Source organism: Tamandua tetradactyla, chromosome 9 (genome assembly GCF_023851605.1).
Source record: "Tamandua tetradactyla isolate mTamTet1 chromosome 9, mTamTet1.pri, whole genome shotgun sequence".
In the NCBI taxonomy this organism is placed as follows: Eukaryota; Metazoa; Chordata; class Mammalia; order Pilosa; family Myrmecophagidae; genus Tamandua; species Tamandua tetradactyla.
This window is the reverse complement of record NC_135335.1, coordinates 28,538,650-28,553,935: the sequence shown is the minus strand read 5'-3', so window position 1 is coordinate 28,553,935 and position 15,286 is coordinate 28,538,650. Positions and strand designations below refer to the sequence as shown.

Genomic DNA, 15,286 nt, shown 5'->3' with positions numbered 1-15,286 from the left:
GCACTTTCCAGAGTGTAACTCTTAAACAGTATAGCGAAAAGACCAGATACCGTATTACTCGAACAATACTCGCCCCCAGGGCAAGTTCCCTGCTTTTCAGGTCTCACTCACCAGCGCCCTTCCCCGCGCTGGGGGTGAGCCGGGACCCAGACCGGGCCAGTCTGGCCGCACAGCCCCTGCCCCACGTGTGTTCCGTTTGGGGGTGGAGGGTGGGAGGGGGAGAGTTCAGGGATTTATTTTCGCGAGCCCTGAAGACTGTCTCAGGTTTTCACCTCGGACCTAGTCCTGAGCAGCGGCGAGTACACAGCTAGGAGGGTGGGCTCCTCAGGAAGGTTGGGGAGCAGGGGGGTGGGCTGGGGGACCGAGGACCAGGGAACTGGACCAGGAGCGGCAGAAGTCGCGGGTTCCCGAATTCCTTGCAAGCGGACAGCGGCTCTCACCCGCTTGGGGGGCCGGGCGGCCGGAGGCAGTGCCGAGTGCGCGTGACGCGATGGTGCGGGCCAATGGGGCGCGCGCTTGGGGCCGAGCCTCCTGCGAGCCTTCGCGGCGCCCGCGCGCGTCACGTGACCGGCCCGGGAGTGAGCGCCGAGTGAGCGAGCGGGCGGGCTAGTGCTCCGACCGCAACGACCCGCGGGCTAGCGGGCAAGCCCGGGACGCCGCAGCACCGCCCGCCGCCGCCGCCACCGCCACCGGACTAGGAGGCCCGGCCGCTGAGCCCACCCAGCCCAGCCCGGCGGGGGCTGCGGGACCGCCGGGGGCCTGGCTGCCGGCCGGGCGTGCGCGAAGTTCAGGTGGGAGAGCCGCGCTACGCGGCCGAACGGCCGCATAGACGCGGCCCCAGGGGCCCGGGGGCTGGCTGGTACGCGAGCGGGGCGCTGGCCGGCCTCCAGGTTGGTGTCCTGGCGCCCGCGCGGTGGTCCGAGGCTCTGCGCGAGTGTCCGAGGGAATGTGGGAGAGGCCGGGTGAGCCCCCCGGAGAGTGGGCGCAGGGGGCTCGGACAATCCCGTGGGAGGGTGACCGCCCCGCAGACCCCCACCGGCACTGTCCCCGCGCAGGTCCCGGCTGCACCTCGGCGCTTGGCCCCGCGTGTCGGTGCGCGCTTCATGGGCCGGCCCTCCCATATGGCGGGCACCCTGGCAGGGCCTGGCAAAGGGGTGGGGGGACTGGCGGACGCGCTGTCTCGCCGGGGGGTGGGGGGACGGGCGGAGGGGCCAGTGGAGGACCGGGTTTACTGTCGGTCACCGCGGCAGTGGCCTCCAGGGAGGGGGATCGCGGGCCGAGGGCATGGTGCGTCCAGTGGGCAGCGCTTTAGGATTACGGAGGGTATTTGAGCGGGCTCCCGGCGCCTGCCTTCCCCGCGCAAGTTCCCACTCGCGTGGACACCCACGCGCTGACTCCTCGCGCGAACCTCTCGGGAACCTCCCGCATATCCACACTGGCACCGCACACCACGCCCCGCACGAGCACAGTCACACGACACAAACACACGCCTTCGCGCACACGCCGCTGGCATTCAGCCGCGGTGTTCCCTCCACGCAAAGAATGGAGCCCCCCACCCCACCTCCGGCCCCTAGATCGGACATTAGCAGAGCAATGGCCAAGGGGGGTAGGTGCCCGGGCGGGGCTGTGCGGAGGACAGGCCATCTCCACCCTCCAAGGCCATTTTCTAAGGTGTTCTCTCCCACTATGTGTTTCGCATGGGACCCCCCCAACCCCACCCTCCGCACCCAGTGGGCGCAGAGGGGCTGTTTTCTCCCTTAGTCCCCGGGGACGTGACAAAACCCCCCAAATGCTTCAGCCCCTCAGGCCTCCTCCCTCCGTGGCCCGTGGGGAGCCCCCCCGCCGCCCTACAGGTACGAGGACGCCTGGACTTGGCGACTTTGGGCCTGCCGGTGGCCCAGGAAGCCGAGACTCTTATTTTGAAAGGCGGCTCCGCCTGCCACCCCCCGTGATTTGCACGCTGACCCAATGGCAAGCCCTTGGCTGCCGCTGGGCTTGTTATCAATTACATGTTGTTCCTGCAGCCGCTGTGTCCCCGGGAGGATAAACAGCAAGCCTGGCCGGGCCGGGGGAGGGGGCGGAGTCCAGCGGCCGGCCGGGGACAGTGCCCGGAACAGCGTGTCCCCTCCCCCTGCACGCAGCCTGCGCCTCTGGCTGCGCCACGTGCTGCTGTTTTTTAGGCGCTGGGAGCCGGCTCCCCACCCTGGCGTGCCATCTCCTGCCCGCGCGTTCCAGGCAGTCCCAGAACCCCTTCTTGGTTCTCTGTGCTTCAGTGTCCCCTGCTGCTCGACCCGGGCTGCCCCCCCCTTAACCCCCCCCCTCAACCCCCCTTCCCCGCCCCTTGCAGCACCTTTCACTCACTCATTCAGCAAATCCGTTCCCTGCTCTTGTTTTTAGCCTCTGAGAAGAGAATAACTTGTATTTTGGTGGGGGTGGGAGGGTAGACCAGAAACAAAGTACACAAATACATAATCAAGGTAGTTCCTACAGTGCCTACTGCTGAGGGAATGTAATATGGGGAGGGTGGTCAGGGGAGGCCTTTCAGTGAAGGGACTTCTTAGTCCCCATGGGAAGTGTTGGGGGGAAGAGGTCTCATGGGGAGGGAACAGCCAGGATCAGTGGCCCTGAGGCCTGATATTCCTGGAAGTGGGTACCCAGTGATGAGTGAGGAGCAGAGCAGTGGGAGATGGGTCTGGGGAAAGATTCAGGGCTGCTGGGAGAAGTCAGGATTACATTTCTTTGGGAAGCCACTGGAGGCTGTTTCCTTCCATCCCCACTGTCCTTTATTTTCTCCATTGTTTTTATATTTTTCATCTGTAAATATCTCAGTTTGCATCTCTAGACGGTAAGACCTCCTTTAAAAAACAAACCAACAAACCTGACCACAGCACCATCATCACACTTAAGAAAATTAGCAGTAATTCCTTAATATCCTGGGACGTCCAGATGGTGATCACATTTTATCAGAGGGTGTCAGGCAGGGAGAATTTTCTGCCCCCATTCTGCCCTTTGCCACCAGCCATGGCCCTACTCCCGGAGTCCAGGAAGGCTGGAGGCCCCTGATTTCTTAGATTACAGCAGAGGGGCCACATAGTCCTCCTGTTTGAAAATAAGTTGTGGACATCATAATGGCCGGTATTGCCCAGGCGCTGGCTTGTGTGAATAAACACTGGTAGATGCTTAGTACGTGTTAACTCCTTGGATGCTCAGGACAGCCAGGGAACTAGGTGCTGTGACAGCATCCCTATATAACAGACCTAGATACAGATGTGAAGAAGTTGCATCACCTGCCCAAGGTTGTGCCACCTGCCAGAGGCTGCCAGTTGATAAGTTGCAGAGGCAGGAGTGAAACCCGGCTTGGAAGCAAAAAAGGGTGGGAGCAATCCTTTCCAATATACAGGTGAATAGCCTGTATTTTGAAACTTCCATCTTTAAATACTTTGCGGAGTATTTAAAAACCAAAAGCAAGAACTCGTCCCATCAAAACTACTTCTGGGGTGCAGACATGTGGGGGATTATCTGCCTTGTCTCTGCATCCTGGAGCTCTTTGAATGAGTTAGGGACTGAGGGGCTTAGATGTTATGGAGTCATGGCATAGATGGGGAAACCAAGGCCTTGCAGGGGAGCCAGGACTTACCCACAATGACAGTTGATGATGGTCCTGGCACTGGATAGTTTCTGCGTTTGGCTTGTTCTGTTGACAAGTGGGCAGTGCTGGCCATTAGTCCCCCGGAGTGGTCCTTGAGACAGATAATGGGGGTGGGTGCAGAAGCCATGGCAAGCAACAGGCTTTCTGGCTCTGGCTGCAGAACATTCCCCTTCCCCAACCTCAGTAAACACCTAGCTGTGGTTACTGGGTAGGGACAAAGGTCCACAGAGGTGGCCCTGTCATGGCCAGACACTGTTGACTCTCCTTGGACACCAAACCTAGTGCTGCCTTGGGCTTCAGAAGATGGGGCTTTCTGCTCTCTCTATGTGCATTCCCTGAGCCCCTCCTGGATCCATACCCTGCCGGGCACGGGACACAGCAGAGACCCAACAGCCTGTCTGTCCTCATGGACCACACAGTTTAGTGGGGAACTCGGGCATTTGCTGAGCCCTTCTGAGGTGGTGAGTGTTCCCAAACGGGGAAAGCAGTGGCCGGGGTTGCAGAGACACAACTTCCTTCTATGCCAAGGCGGGTGTTAGTGCCTTTCCTACTAGCATGCTATGAAATCAGACGAGGCAATACATGTGAAAGTGCTTTGGGACCTCTGGTAGACCAGAGTGATCTCTCTGTGGGTGTGGGACCCTGACCATCCCTGAAACCATGGACAGTGGCTAGCACTTCATCCAAGCCCTAAAGAATGGGTGACCATCTCAGTCTTCCAGTGGGGAAATGGAACCGCACGAAGACAGGTGCTATAGGGCTTGAATTTTTTGCCTCTGAATCAGAATTGTCAGATTCAAAAGCAGGCCACCCAGTTGAATTTGAATTTCAGATGAAAGAGGGGTTTTTTTTTGGACATAAGTGTATCCCATTCAATATTTGGGACATACTTATGTTTTTGTAAAAAATGATTCAGTTTGTAATTTGCAACTCCCTGTATTTTGTTTTTTTTCTCAATCTGACAACCCCTACCAAGCCCCAGCAACACAGAGGTCGGAGGGCAAGTGGCTCATCTATCTGCATCTCCAGTTAACTAGACCAGAATTTTTCCCTGACCTTGGCCATTGTGGGGTCCAGAATGCCTCCTAAACATACTCCCTTTTTTGTACATATACTCAATCACTCACAGACTTGCACACTGTTCTTTCTCCAGGATCATTCTGGAAAATATGTTTGAAACCAGAAGTGCCCTGGGTTGTGCAATGGGCTTTGGAGAGGGCTCTTTTGCAAACAGGTGGTGCAATTTGGGAAAATGCTCTTGCAGACATAGTTCTCCCAGGGGGCGGAGGGAGAATCCAGGCATTTGGCAGTGGGAGACAGCGGGCTGGCTTGGGGGCGCCTGACCCCATGGCTGGTGTGGGGGTAAGGGTGTGGGGGGAGGGGGAGCACGGGCCTATGAGATCACAGGGGAGCACATCCTCCTGCTGACTGGGCCTTCCTTATTCCCTCTTCTGTAGCTTCCCCCTGGCGCGGTCAGGCCAGCATGGTGGACCACTTGCTCCCAGTGGACGAGAACTTCTCGTCACCAAAATGCCCAGTTGGTTATCTGGGCGACAGGCTAGCTGGCCGGCGGGCATACCACATGCTGCCCTCGCCACTCTCGGAAGATGACAGTGACTCCTCCAGTTTTTGTTCCTGTGCCAGCCCTGATTCACAAGCTCTCTGCTCCTGCTACAGCGGCAGCTCAGGTGCCGAGGGCCAGGACAGCATCTTGGACTTCCTGCTGTCCCAGGCCACATTGGGTGGCGGTGGCGGCGGCAGCGGCAGCGGCAGCGACATCGGGGTCAGTGGCGGCCCCATGGCCTGGGGGGCCTGGCGGAGGGCACCGGCGCCTGCAAAAGGGGAGCATTTCTGCTTTCCCGAATTCTCTGTGGGTGAACCCGACGACATCTCGAGGCCCTTCCAGCCCACCCTGGAGGAAATTGAGGAGTTTCTGGAAGAGAACATGGAATTGGGTGTTAAGGAGGCCGCCGAGGGCAGCAGCAAGGACTTTGAGGTCTGTGGGCAGCTCTCGGCTGGGTCACACAGAAGCCACCTCCATGCCGGGGCTGGGGGTAAAGAGAGCCATACCCCTCCCCCGGGCAGCGCCGCTGCGGGCTCCCACGGCTCCGGCGGGGGTTTCACATCCGACGGTCCCATCCCGGTGCTGTTACAGGTCCAGCCCGTGCAGGTCAAGCAGGAGGCGGGGGCCGGACCAGCCTCCCCCGGCCAGGCCCCGGATCACGTCAAGGTCACTCAGCTTCTGGTCAACATCCAGGGACAGACCTTTGCGCTGGTGCCTCAGGTGGTACCCTCATCCAACTCGAACCTGCCTTCCAAGTTCGTCCGCATCGCCCCCGTGCCCATCGCAGCCAAGCCCATTGGGTCGGGACCCCTAGGGCCCGGCCCCGCCGGCCTCCTGGTGGGCCAGAAGTTCCCCAAGAACCCAGCGGCTGAACTCATTAAAATGCACAAATGTACTTTCCCTGGTTGCAGCAAGATGTACACCAAAAGCAGCCACCTCAAGGCCCACCTGCGCCGACACACGGGCGAGAAACCCTTCGCCTGCACCTGGCCGGGCTGCGGCTGGAGGTCAGTATGGCGGGCTGCGGGACCAGGGCAGTGGGCAAGGCCAGCTCCGATCTGCTCACTCGGGCTTTCAACTAATGCCCTTTTCTCCAACTTTAGGTAAGGGGCAAATTAAAAAGTGAAGAAAGGCAGATGGGCAGGGCCTGGGCTTGGAATAGCTGCCCAGAGGTTTCTTTGTCCCACTTGGTGACTCAAACCAGAAACACCTGGTCTCTAGTTTCATGGTGACCAGGTAAGGCTTTGCTGGGGCTTCTAATACCTGCCCAGCCTCTGGAGCCAAGAAATGGAGCCAGCCGGACCAGAGTGCGCTTGGGTGACTGGGTCCCAGCAGCACAGCAGTAATATACCAAGAACAGCTAGTAATTATTCAGTGCCGGCTATGTGTCAGACAGGGCTGAGTGCTGCATGCACCCTGCTTTCCCCAATCTTATGACACCCAACAAGGGTAAGTACCGCTATCACCCCCGTTTTACAGCTGAGGAGGCAGGCTCAGACCAGTTAAGTAACTTGCCCCATGCCACACAGCTTTGTAAATGGGATTTGAACCTGAGGCTTGGGGATGAGATAAGCCACATCCCATACAGGCGCCTTCTTCACCCAGAGGGGCCAGCTGCTTTCCTCTGATGTTCTTGGCCAGTCCCTGTGCCTCATTCCTTTTCCCCGAGCTCTCTCAGTGTGTTTAGGAAGCTTCAAAGGCTAAGGAAGCAGGAGAGCCAGGTTGGCTGGTGTCGCAGTCTCAGAGTTGGAAGAATCCCTCCACAGCCCTCTACTCTGCATGCATGGAGAGGGACGCCATCTCCCAAGAGGAACCTTGCACAGGGTTTCCCACCCATACTGGCAGAGGCAGAGCAGCCCTCATCCCTGAGGTTCTGGGGTGCTGTTCAGTGACTCTCAGAGGGCCTGGCTGCCTTTTCCTGAAGTCTGGGCAGCCTGCCAAGAGCCCATGTGCTCAGGGGAGCCACGGCCAGGCTCTCCCCAGTTTAGGATGCCTGGGAGAGTGGCATGAGCTACCCGTACGTTCCTTGTCCTTGCTGCTGGGGTTACTGCCATGTGTGTGCAAAAAGGAGACATGGTGTGCCTGTTTGTGTAAGTGTGGGTTGTGTGTAGACCCAGACCAAACCAGCTGGTGTGTAGCCGTGTGTGTGCATGCATGTGCATACGTGTTTATGTGTCTTGCTGTCTCCATGTGTGTTCCCGAGTGCTGGTTGACCACACACACTTGCCTACATAAGCATCTGCATGCCTTGTATATGACTGTGGGTGTGAAGGTGAGAGTGGAGTCCACATGTGTGAGTGTATGCAGCCTGACACACGTGCGTGTGGGAGTGTGGGCAGTGGGGAGGCTGCTACCTGCAGCTTTGTTCTGAGACCTTGCACGAGTTGGGCCCCCGGGGCAGGGCCTGGCCATAGTAACCCTGTCTACAATGGGCTAGATCCTAGTCTCAGCCCTTGGGAGACTGCAGTGACCAAAGTGGGGCCAGCAAGGGGCTCCCAAAGGGAATATGACCAAGGAAGGCCTGTCTGGGGGAGGAGACAACATTCGAGCAGGGCCTGAAGGCTGGAGCTGGAGGCAGGAGGCAGCAGGACTTGACTGTCTCCTTCCCTAAATGTGTCCATGGAGCTGCGGAGAAACTGGTGGCTGTGCTTAGGATCCAGCCTGGATCAGCCACAAACTGGCCCCATGCCCTTGGGCAGGTCTCTCCCCTTGGCTGAGTCTTAGTTTCGTCTTCTGTGAAGTGGAGGACCTACTCCTACTTCTTGGGCAGGGCCTCGAGCTCTCCTTCCCCCAGCTGCAGCAGGGGTGGGATGCCCCAATGGCAGTGCTCAGTGTCCTCCTTTTCATCTGGTCCTATTGCTGCTCTCAGACAGAGTCAGCCTGGGATGGGGCTGGGAAGAATTTCTGCCTGGCTTCCAATGCAAGCAGGTACCCCATCTCAGGAGACGTGTGCACCCCCAAATTCACAGAGGTCTGGGTGGTGGTCCATGGTGTCCATCCAGGGAGCCTGTCCCCAGACACTCAGGAGAGGGTCAATGTCCCTGGAGGGTGCTGACCATTGGCCAGGGGTGAGGCTGGGAGCAGCTCCCGAAGGAGGGTCTGACCCGGGGCTGAACCACAGGAAGGAAGCTGTGGGCCTGGGTCAGGGCCGCCCACTCTGTCCAGCCTTGCCGTCCAGGGAGGAGGAGGGCCTGCTTCCTCCAGGACCGTCCGCGAGCAGAGAGCAGATGCCACCCTCAGCCCAGTGTGTATGCGTGGCAGATCGTAACCCCCACATGGTGGCCTGGGGAGGTGGAGTTCCTCATGCATGGGGATTTAGGGAGGGAATTCTCCCCACCATAGTTTTCCCTGGAGGCCTCCTGGTATGCGAGATCACTATTTGAAGCCCATCCCCAGCTGCCAAGAGTTCCATCCTAGGGCTTCCATAGGGCTTCTCCGGCATCGCAGGAGGTCCTCCTGGAGCAGGGGTTGGTCTCATGAGGTCACACGTCGGCAGAGGCACTGCCCTGCTGGTTGCTGGGGACGTCTCACTCTTGGGGAAGGCAATCTCTCAAAGATGGGGTGAGGGGTGAGTCTGGTTGCCTGTCGGGGATCCCCAAGTCCCTGGGGATGTACACAAGACAGGCTTGTCTCTTTAATGTGACCATAGTCCTCAACAGATTGTCACAGGGTGGAGGGAGCCCGTGCATATCTTTGAGCAGGGGCAGGCTGGATGGATGGAGCCAGCCTGGGGGCAGCTCAGGGTGGACAGGATGAGAGAAGTAACAATGGTAAGAAGTCATATTTACTGATCACTTACTGTATGCCAGCTGCTATTCAGATTTCTTGAATCTTCATACTTGCTTGCATACCTCCTGCCACAGGGAACTCATTACCTTATACAGGCAATCTGGCAGAAGTACACTTGATTTCATATTTACACTTCTCATACTGGCCCAGAAGGCCTGCATGCTGTGCTTCCCCTCCCTGAGTGGGCTCCGGTCACGCCAGCCCTCCCCACTGCACCCATCCTGCTCCAGCCTGCTGTACCCTCTGTGTGGAACGCTTTCTCTGGATGGTAGCTCTAGTGATGGCCAGTGTTCATTGCTCTTGTGGCAGTTCCAGCTTCGTTCTGTGCACACTACTTGCATTAGTCCATCAAGTCCTCACAGCAGCCCCATATGACTGTATGCTACGACAGGGGAAACTCAGGCCCAGAATGATCAAGTCCCATGCCCATGGGGACATAGCCATGAATATTAGAGCTAGGATAGAAACTCAGGTGGAGCTCCTTCCCATTCTCACCCAACTATAGTAAAGTTGCAATGCCCATAAAGAACCACGGCTCCATAGCTGGCCCCTTCCCTCACAGTTGCTTTCTGTGGCTGGTATTCTAGCAGCTCTGTTTTGTCTCTTCTTCTCCACAGTAGCTCCTAATGTGTGGTTTGAACATTTTACATTTATTAACTCAGTTACTTCTCAGAATAAGTCTCTAAGTTAGGCATCAGTCTTGTTATCCCCATTTTACAGAGCAGGAAACTGAGGCACAGAGCAGTTAAGGAAGTCCTCCCCTGTCACACAAGCTAGGAAGTGGCGGTGCTAGGAGTTCAACCAGCTTGTTTGAGCCACCCCCACCCCTGCACTCACCCCCACCCTCAGGGACCTCTCTCCATCCCCCTCTGCCCACACCCAGTAACAGCTGGCTTGCTCAAGTCTTGGGAGAACCGTGCCTCCTGTGCAGCTGGGCTTACATCTTCAGGGTAGCATCCCTGCATGCTTGCTTCCTCACCACCTCACAAGACCTCTTTCTCTTTCTGGGCAGCCCTGATGAGTAGATTCCTTTCCTCACAGCTGGCCACTGCCTGGTGCCCTCCCTGCACACCTCTGTGTAACACACTGCCCCACCCCTTGCCAAGGTTGTCACATGCCCAGTGAGTCAGCCCACACTTCCTCCTGCTTTGGGTCCTGAAGCCAGCACTCCCCAGCCCTTTCCTCTGGTGACATGATTCCCGCACACCCATGACGGGGCTGAACGCAGACCTACCATGTTCCAAGCTCCCGTCTGGGAAACAGCTGTCTGTCTGCCTTCCTAGAAGTTTCCCCGCTCAAGTACAGGCCTCCTCTGTTCCCCGCTTCAGAACATCTTGTTCTGGAGGAGCCAAGGCATTCCATCCAAAAAGAGCACCCTCCTGTCTCCACCAGCACCCCTGAGGGGTTGGTTCTTGTCATTTGCATTTACCAGAGGAGGCTCAGACAGGGGGAACCACAGGCCTGAGGCCCCAGATCCAGGGCTGGCAGGGGCAGGATCCGCACCTGGTGAGCCTGTTCCTGGCCTGCTCTCGTGACCCCTGCGACACGAGACCTCATGCCCACAGTAGGCAGAGCCACCAAGTGTGGCGGGGCAGGTTGTACACTGCACAACTCTAGGGGGCACTGTTCGCAGTGTAGTCCTTGAGGTTTGAATGTTTATGATAATAGTCTTCTGGCTGATGGCAGATTAGTGAGCTGGTGGTGCTGCTATCACTGGCCGCCCCATAGACTCTCCAGCACCCTGGAGCTTCACGACATAAAGCAGTTAATGACCAGCTTGCTTCCAGTACCTTACCAGGTCCTGGGCCCTGGGCAGGGCTCCTTGCACACGATAAGAGCTCACAATTCTCACCAGTTCACCATGTGTCAAACACTATCCTAAACTCTTCTCCCTGTCTGCATGTGGGGAAACTGAGGCTCAGAGAGTCTCCTGATTCTCCCAGGTCACCTAGTCGGTGTCAGATTTTCTTGCCCCTTCACCGTGTCCCCACCTTGCAGGTCCCCAGACTGCTCTGATTGGCTGCTATTGGGGAGAATGATTTGGAGGTGTGAGGTAGGGGTGTGAGGTCTCCAGGAACATCCCCTCGGGTCAAGGAGTTGGGGGGTGGTGTGCAGTTTGGATGTGAGGACATCATGCTCCCTAGCCTGGTCCCCCCTCACCCCCCTGCCCTTCTCACGGGGTCACCAGGATGAAAGGGCCCTCTTGTCACCTAAGGTCTGCACTGGACAGATGAGAAACCGAGGCCCAGGGTGGGTCAGTCATCTGCACAGGAGCCCACAGGCCCTCCCTGGGTTGGGACCCTTCAGGCAAGGACCTGTGGGTGAACATGGGCTTGCAGGTGAGCCCTCTGCTAAGGAGGGTGCCAGTTGACCCCTGGCTGTGATGCCCAGAAGGCTGAAGCATGGCAAGCATTACTTCTGTCACTTTCTGGTCAGCCTGGGCCCTGAGCAGACCTGCTTTGGAAACTGTGCCCTGACCTCCAGCTGTGGGCAGGAGACCCTGGCCTGGGGGCACAGGCCCAGGTGCTGACTTTGAGGGCCACATTCATCCTACTTCCTTACCAGGCCCAGGGTTCCTTCAGGAGGCCAGGTAGGCCTCTGCTGGTTGAGAGCCAGGCCGTCTACCAGGGAAGGGCACAGCAGGGAGTTGCAGCCGAAGTCTTGCAAGGTCTTGCCAGCCAGCCCCAGTCAGAGCCCTGGGCTGGGAGGGTCAGGTCCAGAAACCTTGTCCACTCTCTGGGAGCAAGACCAGGGCCCTTGGGGGCAGCAGAGTTGAATCGAGACATCTGCCCTCCCTGTGTTCCGGCCAGGCTCCCTATCTGGTCCTCCCCATCTGGTCAGGCCAGAGGTGGGCCCCCAGCCCTGACTCACCAGCTGGGCTGGACTGCTGTCCTGGGGGACCTGCCTAACCTGCTTCTTGCCTCGTGGCCCCTACCTGGGAACAAGGGTGTTGGGCCTGGGGCTCCTGTGTGTGTGCTCCCGTGATATCTGTGTGTGCCTTTTCTGTGTGCACTCCTCTGTTCATTCTCCTGTGTGTGTGCACCTGTGTGTATTCGTGTGTGTTCCTGTGTGTATGAGGTTCTGAGTTTGTGCTTCTTGTGAGTGTATGTATGTGTTCCTGTCGTGTGCTCCTGTACATGCATTCTCCTGTGTCTATGTGTGTTTCTGAGTGTGTGTTCCTGTGTGTAGATGTGTGTGCTCCTTTGTGGGGTGTGGACTCCCCTGCACTGAGAACTGAGAGGCCGGCAGCCCCCTGTGGCAGCTCTTAGTCCCCTGTGGGTGTCACACCTTCGTTTACGCTCGCTTGCTGAGCTCCTCCTGTGCTCCTGGCCCCGGGCTGGCCTCAGGGAAGACCACAGGGACCCAGGCAGTCACAGTCACCCTCACTATGGTCTGGTGGGAGGCCCTGACATCCATCACGAGGTTGCACCAACTAATTTAAAAGGGCACGAGCCAGGAAAGAGGTGTGCAAAGTGCTGTGGGAGCCTAGGACAGAGTGCAGTCCTGGAGGGCTTTCTTGAGGAAGTGACATTTGAACTGAAGGATGGGTAGGAAGGAGTAAGAACAAGTGAAGATATATGCCAATGTCCTGTGGCAAGAGGGATCCAGGAAAGGTCAATGTGGGTAAAGCACAGACGACCAGAGTATATGGGGATGGGGTGCCAGGACCAGGGCTTTGGGGGTTGGGAGAGCCTTAAGACCCCAAGGCCAGTGAAACGCAATCTGATGAACGTGGCCTGGCTCTGCTACTCCTCCCTGGAATACCTGTGCCTTCCCAGCAGCTCCGGGCTCTGGGAGCACTCGCTCCTAGGCAGGCAGAGGTCACGAGAATGGGGGTAAGAATGGAAACAATCTAAACTGCTAGGAATATCTTGCAGGGGTGTCCTTTAATTTGGGGACATCTTAGGGGGCCCAACCAACAGGAAACCTCAGTGCAAGAGTGGAGTGTGGCTCAAATCTTAGGGCTCCTTGTCCCGCTGTAGTGGAAGCAAGAGAGAGGAGATGGGAACTCCAGGCAGTGCTGGGGAAGGAGACTCCATTCTCTCCCAGGGCCTCAGTTTGCCCTTCTGGCTGGGTTTCCCTATACAGACTTTCACAGATGCCACAGTGTGGTCCTGGGGCACGGTGGGTAGAGGAGATGAGGCTGAGTAGTGATGAGATGTGTCTGCAGTCAGGAACTGAGGGCTTGAACAGAGCCATGTCCCCATCTAAATGGGACAGGCTGTAGGGGAAGTCCGAATTTTGTCCGGGACACTTAACAACTGCTCCAGGAGGCTCTGCCACATCAAAATGGATCCCCGCCCGGCCAGCATGAACCTTTGTTGGTGTTTCTTACTATCTTGGAGAGGTGGCAGGGGGCACTCCAGGGGGCTTGGGACAGTGACTTTTGACGGATGGATTCAGAAGTCATTCGGTATTTTATGAACTGATAGGGCTGTGCCCTCAACCCTAATCCTGCACAGAACGGACCATCTGTATGTCCTCTGGGACCTCTGGGGGCATCCTCAGCCTCGGGAATGGAAAGCCCGCCTGCCTCCCTGGGCCTCGGTTTCCCCTTTGGGTGCAGAGAGGGCCGCTGCTGGGTGGGACCAGGCCGGCGTGAGCCGGCGGGCCGCCCGCTGAGCCGCGTGCTGTCCCGCAGGTTCTCGCGGTCGGACGAGCTGTCGCGGCACAGGCGCTCGCACTCTGGCGTGAAACCCTACCAGTGTCCCGTGTGCGAGAAGAAGTTCGCCCGGAGCGACCACCTGTCCAAGCACATCAAGGTGCACCGCTTCCCCCGAAGCAGCCGCTCCGTGCGCGCCGTGAACTAACCGGGCCCGGGGCGGGGGGCCCGGGATGTGCCCTCCTGCTCCCCCCTTGCTCCTCCCTCCCCAGATTTTTTTTAGCAATAATTTATTTTCCCTCCTTCAGAGGGACGTGACAATGCTATCAATCCACGTTCTGAAGCTGGAGAGGTTCAGGAAAGTAGGGCGCGTCCCTGGGGCGTGGGAATCCAGAGTCCCCACTGCCTGCCTGGCCCGGAGGACTGAGTGCGCCCTTCGTCTCCTCCCTGTGGGCAGCCGCCAGCACACCTGAGCTCAGTAGCCGGGCTGGGGGCCACTGTGGGTGGGTGGGTGGGGTCTGGCCTTTCTGCCGTCCAGCTCCCAGCTTGTGCCGAGGCCTGCACTTCATTCCTCGGGAAGAAGAAATGTGCAGTTTTGGACTGCTTGATTCCCAGAAGGAGCCGTGCTGGAACGAAGGAAGTAGGCCTAGAGTCCAGGGCCGTACTGGGATGTGAGGGTGGCGTTGTCCAGATGCTGGCAAAGCCCCATCACCAGAGAGTGTGGGCAGGGTCATCAGGGGTTCAGGGCCTGGCTGCACCGGGTGCCTCTTGAGGGGAGGAGGCGAGCAGCCCCTAGGGGCAGCTGGTTAGTGCATGTGCTTGAGTTAAATGTACAGGACAGATAGAGATGCGGATTATGCCCCAGATAAAACACAGGCTCAGTTGAAGTCCGTGCAGGGTTTCCCAGACAAATTCACACACCAGCTTCTAGGGCCCCTTGGGAGAGGAGCTGGGAGCAGGCTGCACTGCCCGTCAGCAGCTACACAGAGCCAGCCTTCCAATCCTGACTTAGAAATGCATTCCTTATTTTGTCTAGAAATTAATATCAAATGAACTAGCTTATTTTGACTGGTTTATATCACATCCTATGAATGTATGTAAATAAACTGTACATAGATGCATCTGCAGAAAATATCTTTTAATAACATATCAACCTTTGTGTAAATTTGAAATTAAGAAATCTATAAAGCTGGTGTACATATGTTACAATTCTGTATATTTTCTTTGGTCCTTCGTAAGAATATATTTACTTTGCCAATAAAAAGAAAAAAGAACTCAACTGCTTTTGGGCATGTAGTGCTTTTTTTGCCCCGTTTGCTCAGCTGGGAAGTGGGGAGACAGTCCTGGGAGCTGGGTACTGTGGTTGCATTTTGCAGAGTATGGGGGATCTTGTTTTGCCCCCTAAAGGGAACCAAACGCACCTTTGAGATCAGGGAGTTTATTTGCCCCTCTTCCAGCCAGGTGGGTTCCCCAAACAGCCCCAAGTCCATGCTGGAGGATTCCAACTCATGGTAATTCTCCAGCTGGGAGCTTCCTCTCCTCTTTTCTCCCTAAACCCAAATCCCACCTAGATTCCAGCATCACCTCTGGGGATCCACCTCAGACCGGGTCAGTCCTGTAGGGACTTGACTGCCACGTTTGCTTGGCACCTCCTGCCTCCCTGCTGTATCCTTGTGGGGGG

At 57.4% G+C, this 15,286-nt stretch overlaps 1 protein-coding gene across 2 annotated transcripts; it reads left to right on the top strand.

The window, feature by feature from the left end:
• The first annotated feature begins 569 nt into the window (after positions 1–569).
• Positions 570–14,884, top strand: KLF15 (KLF transcription factor 15). Of its 2 annotated transcripts, none has more exons than XM_077116286.1 (3): positions 570–791; positions 5,107–6,220; positions 13,645–14,884. In XM_077116286.1, exons 2-3 carry the CDS (start codon positions 5,133–5,135, stop codon positions 13,811–13,813), a joined length of 1,257 nt encoding a protein of 418 aa, XP_076972401.1. In that variant the 5' UTR covers positions 570–791; positions 5,107–5,132; the 3' UTR covers positions 13,814–14,884. The 2 variants fall into 2 exon arrangements, with proteins under 2 accessions (XP_076972401.1, XP_076972403.1); XM_077116288.1 differs by lacking the exon at positions 570–791 and adding an exon at positions 2,428–4,110.
• Positions 14,885–15,286: the final 402 nt, after the last annotated feature.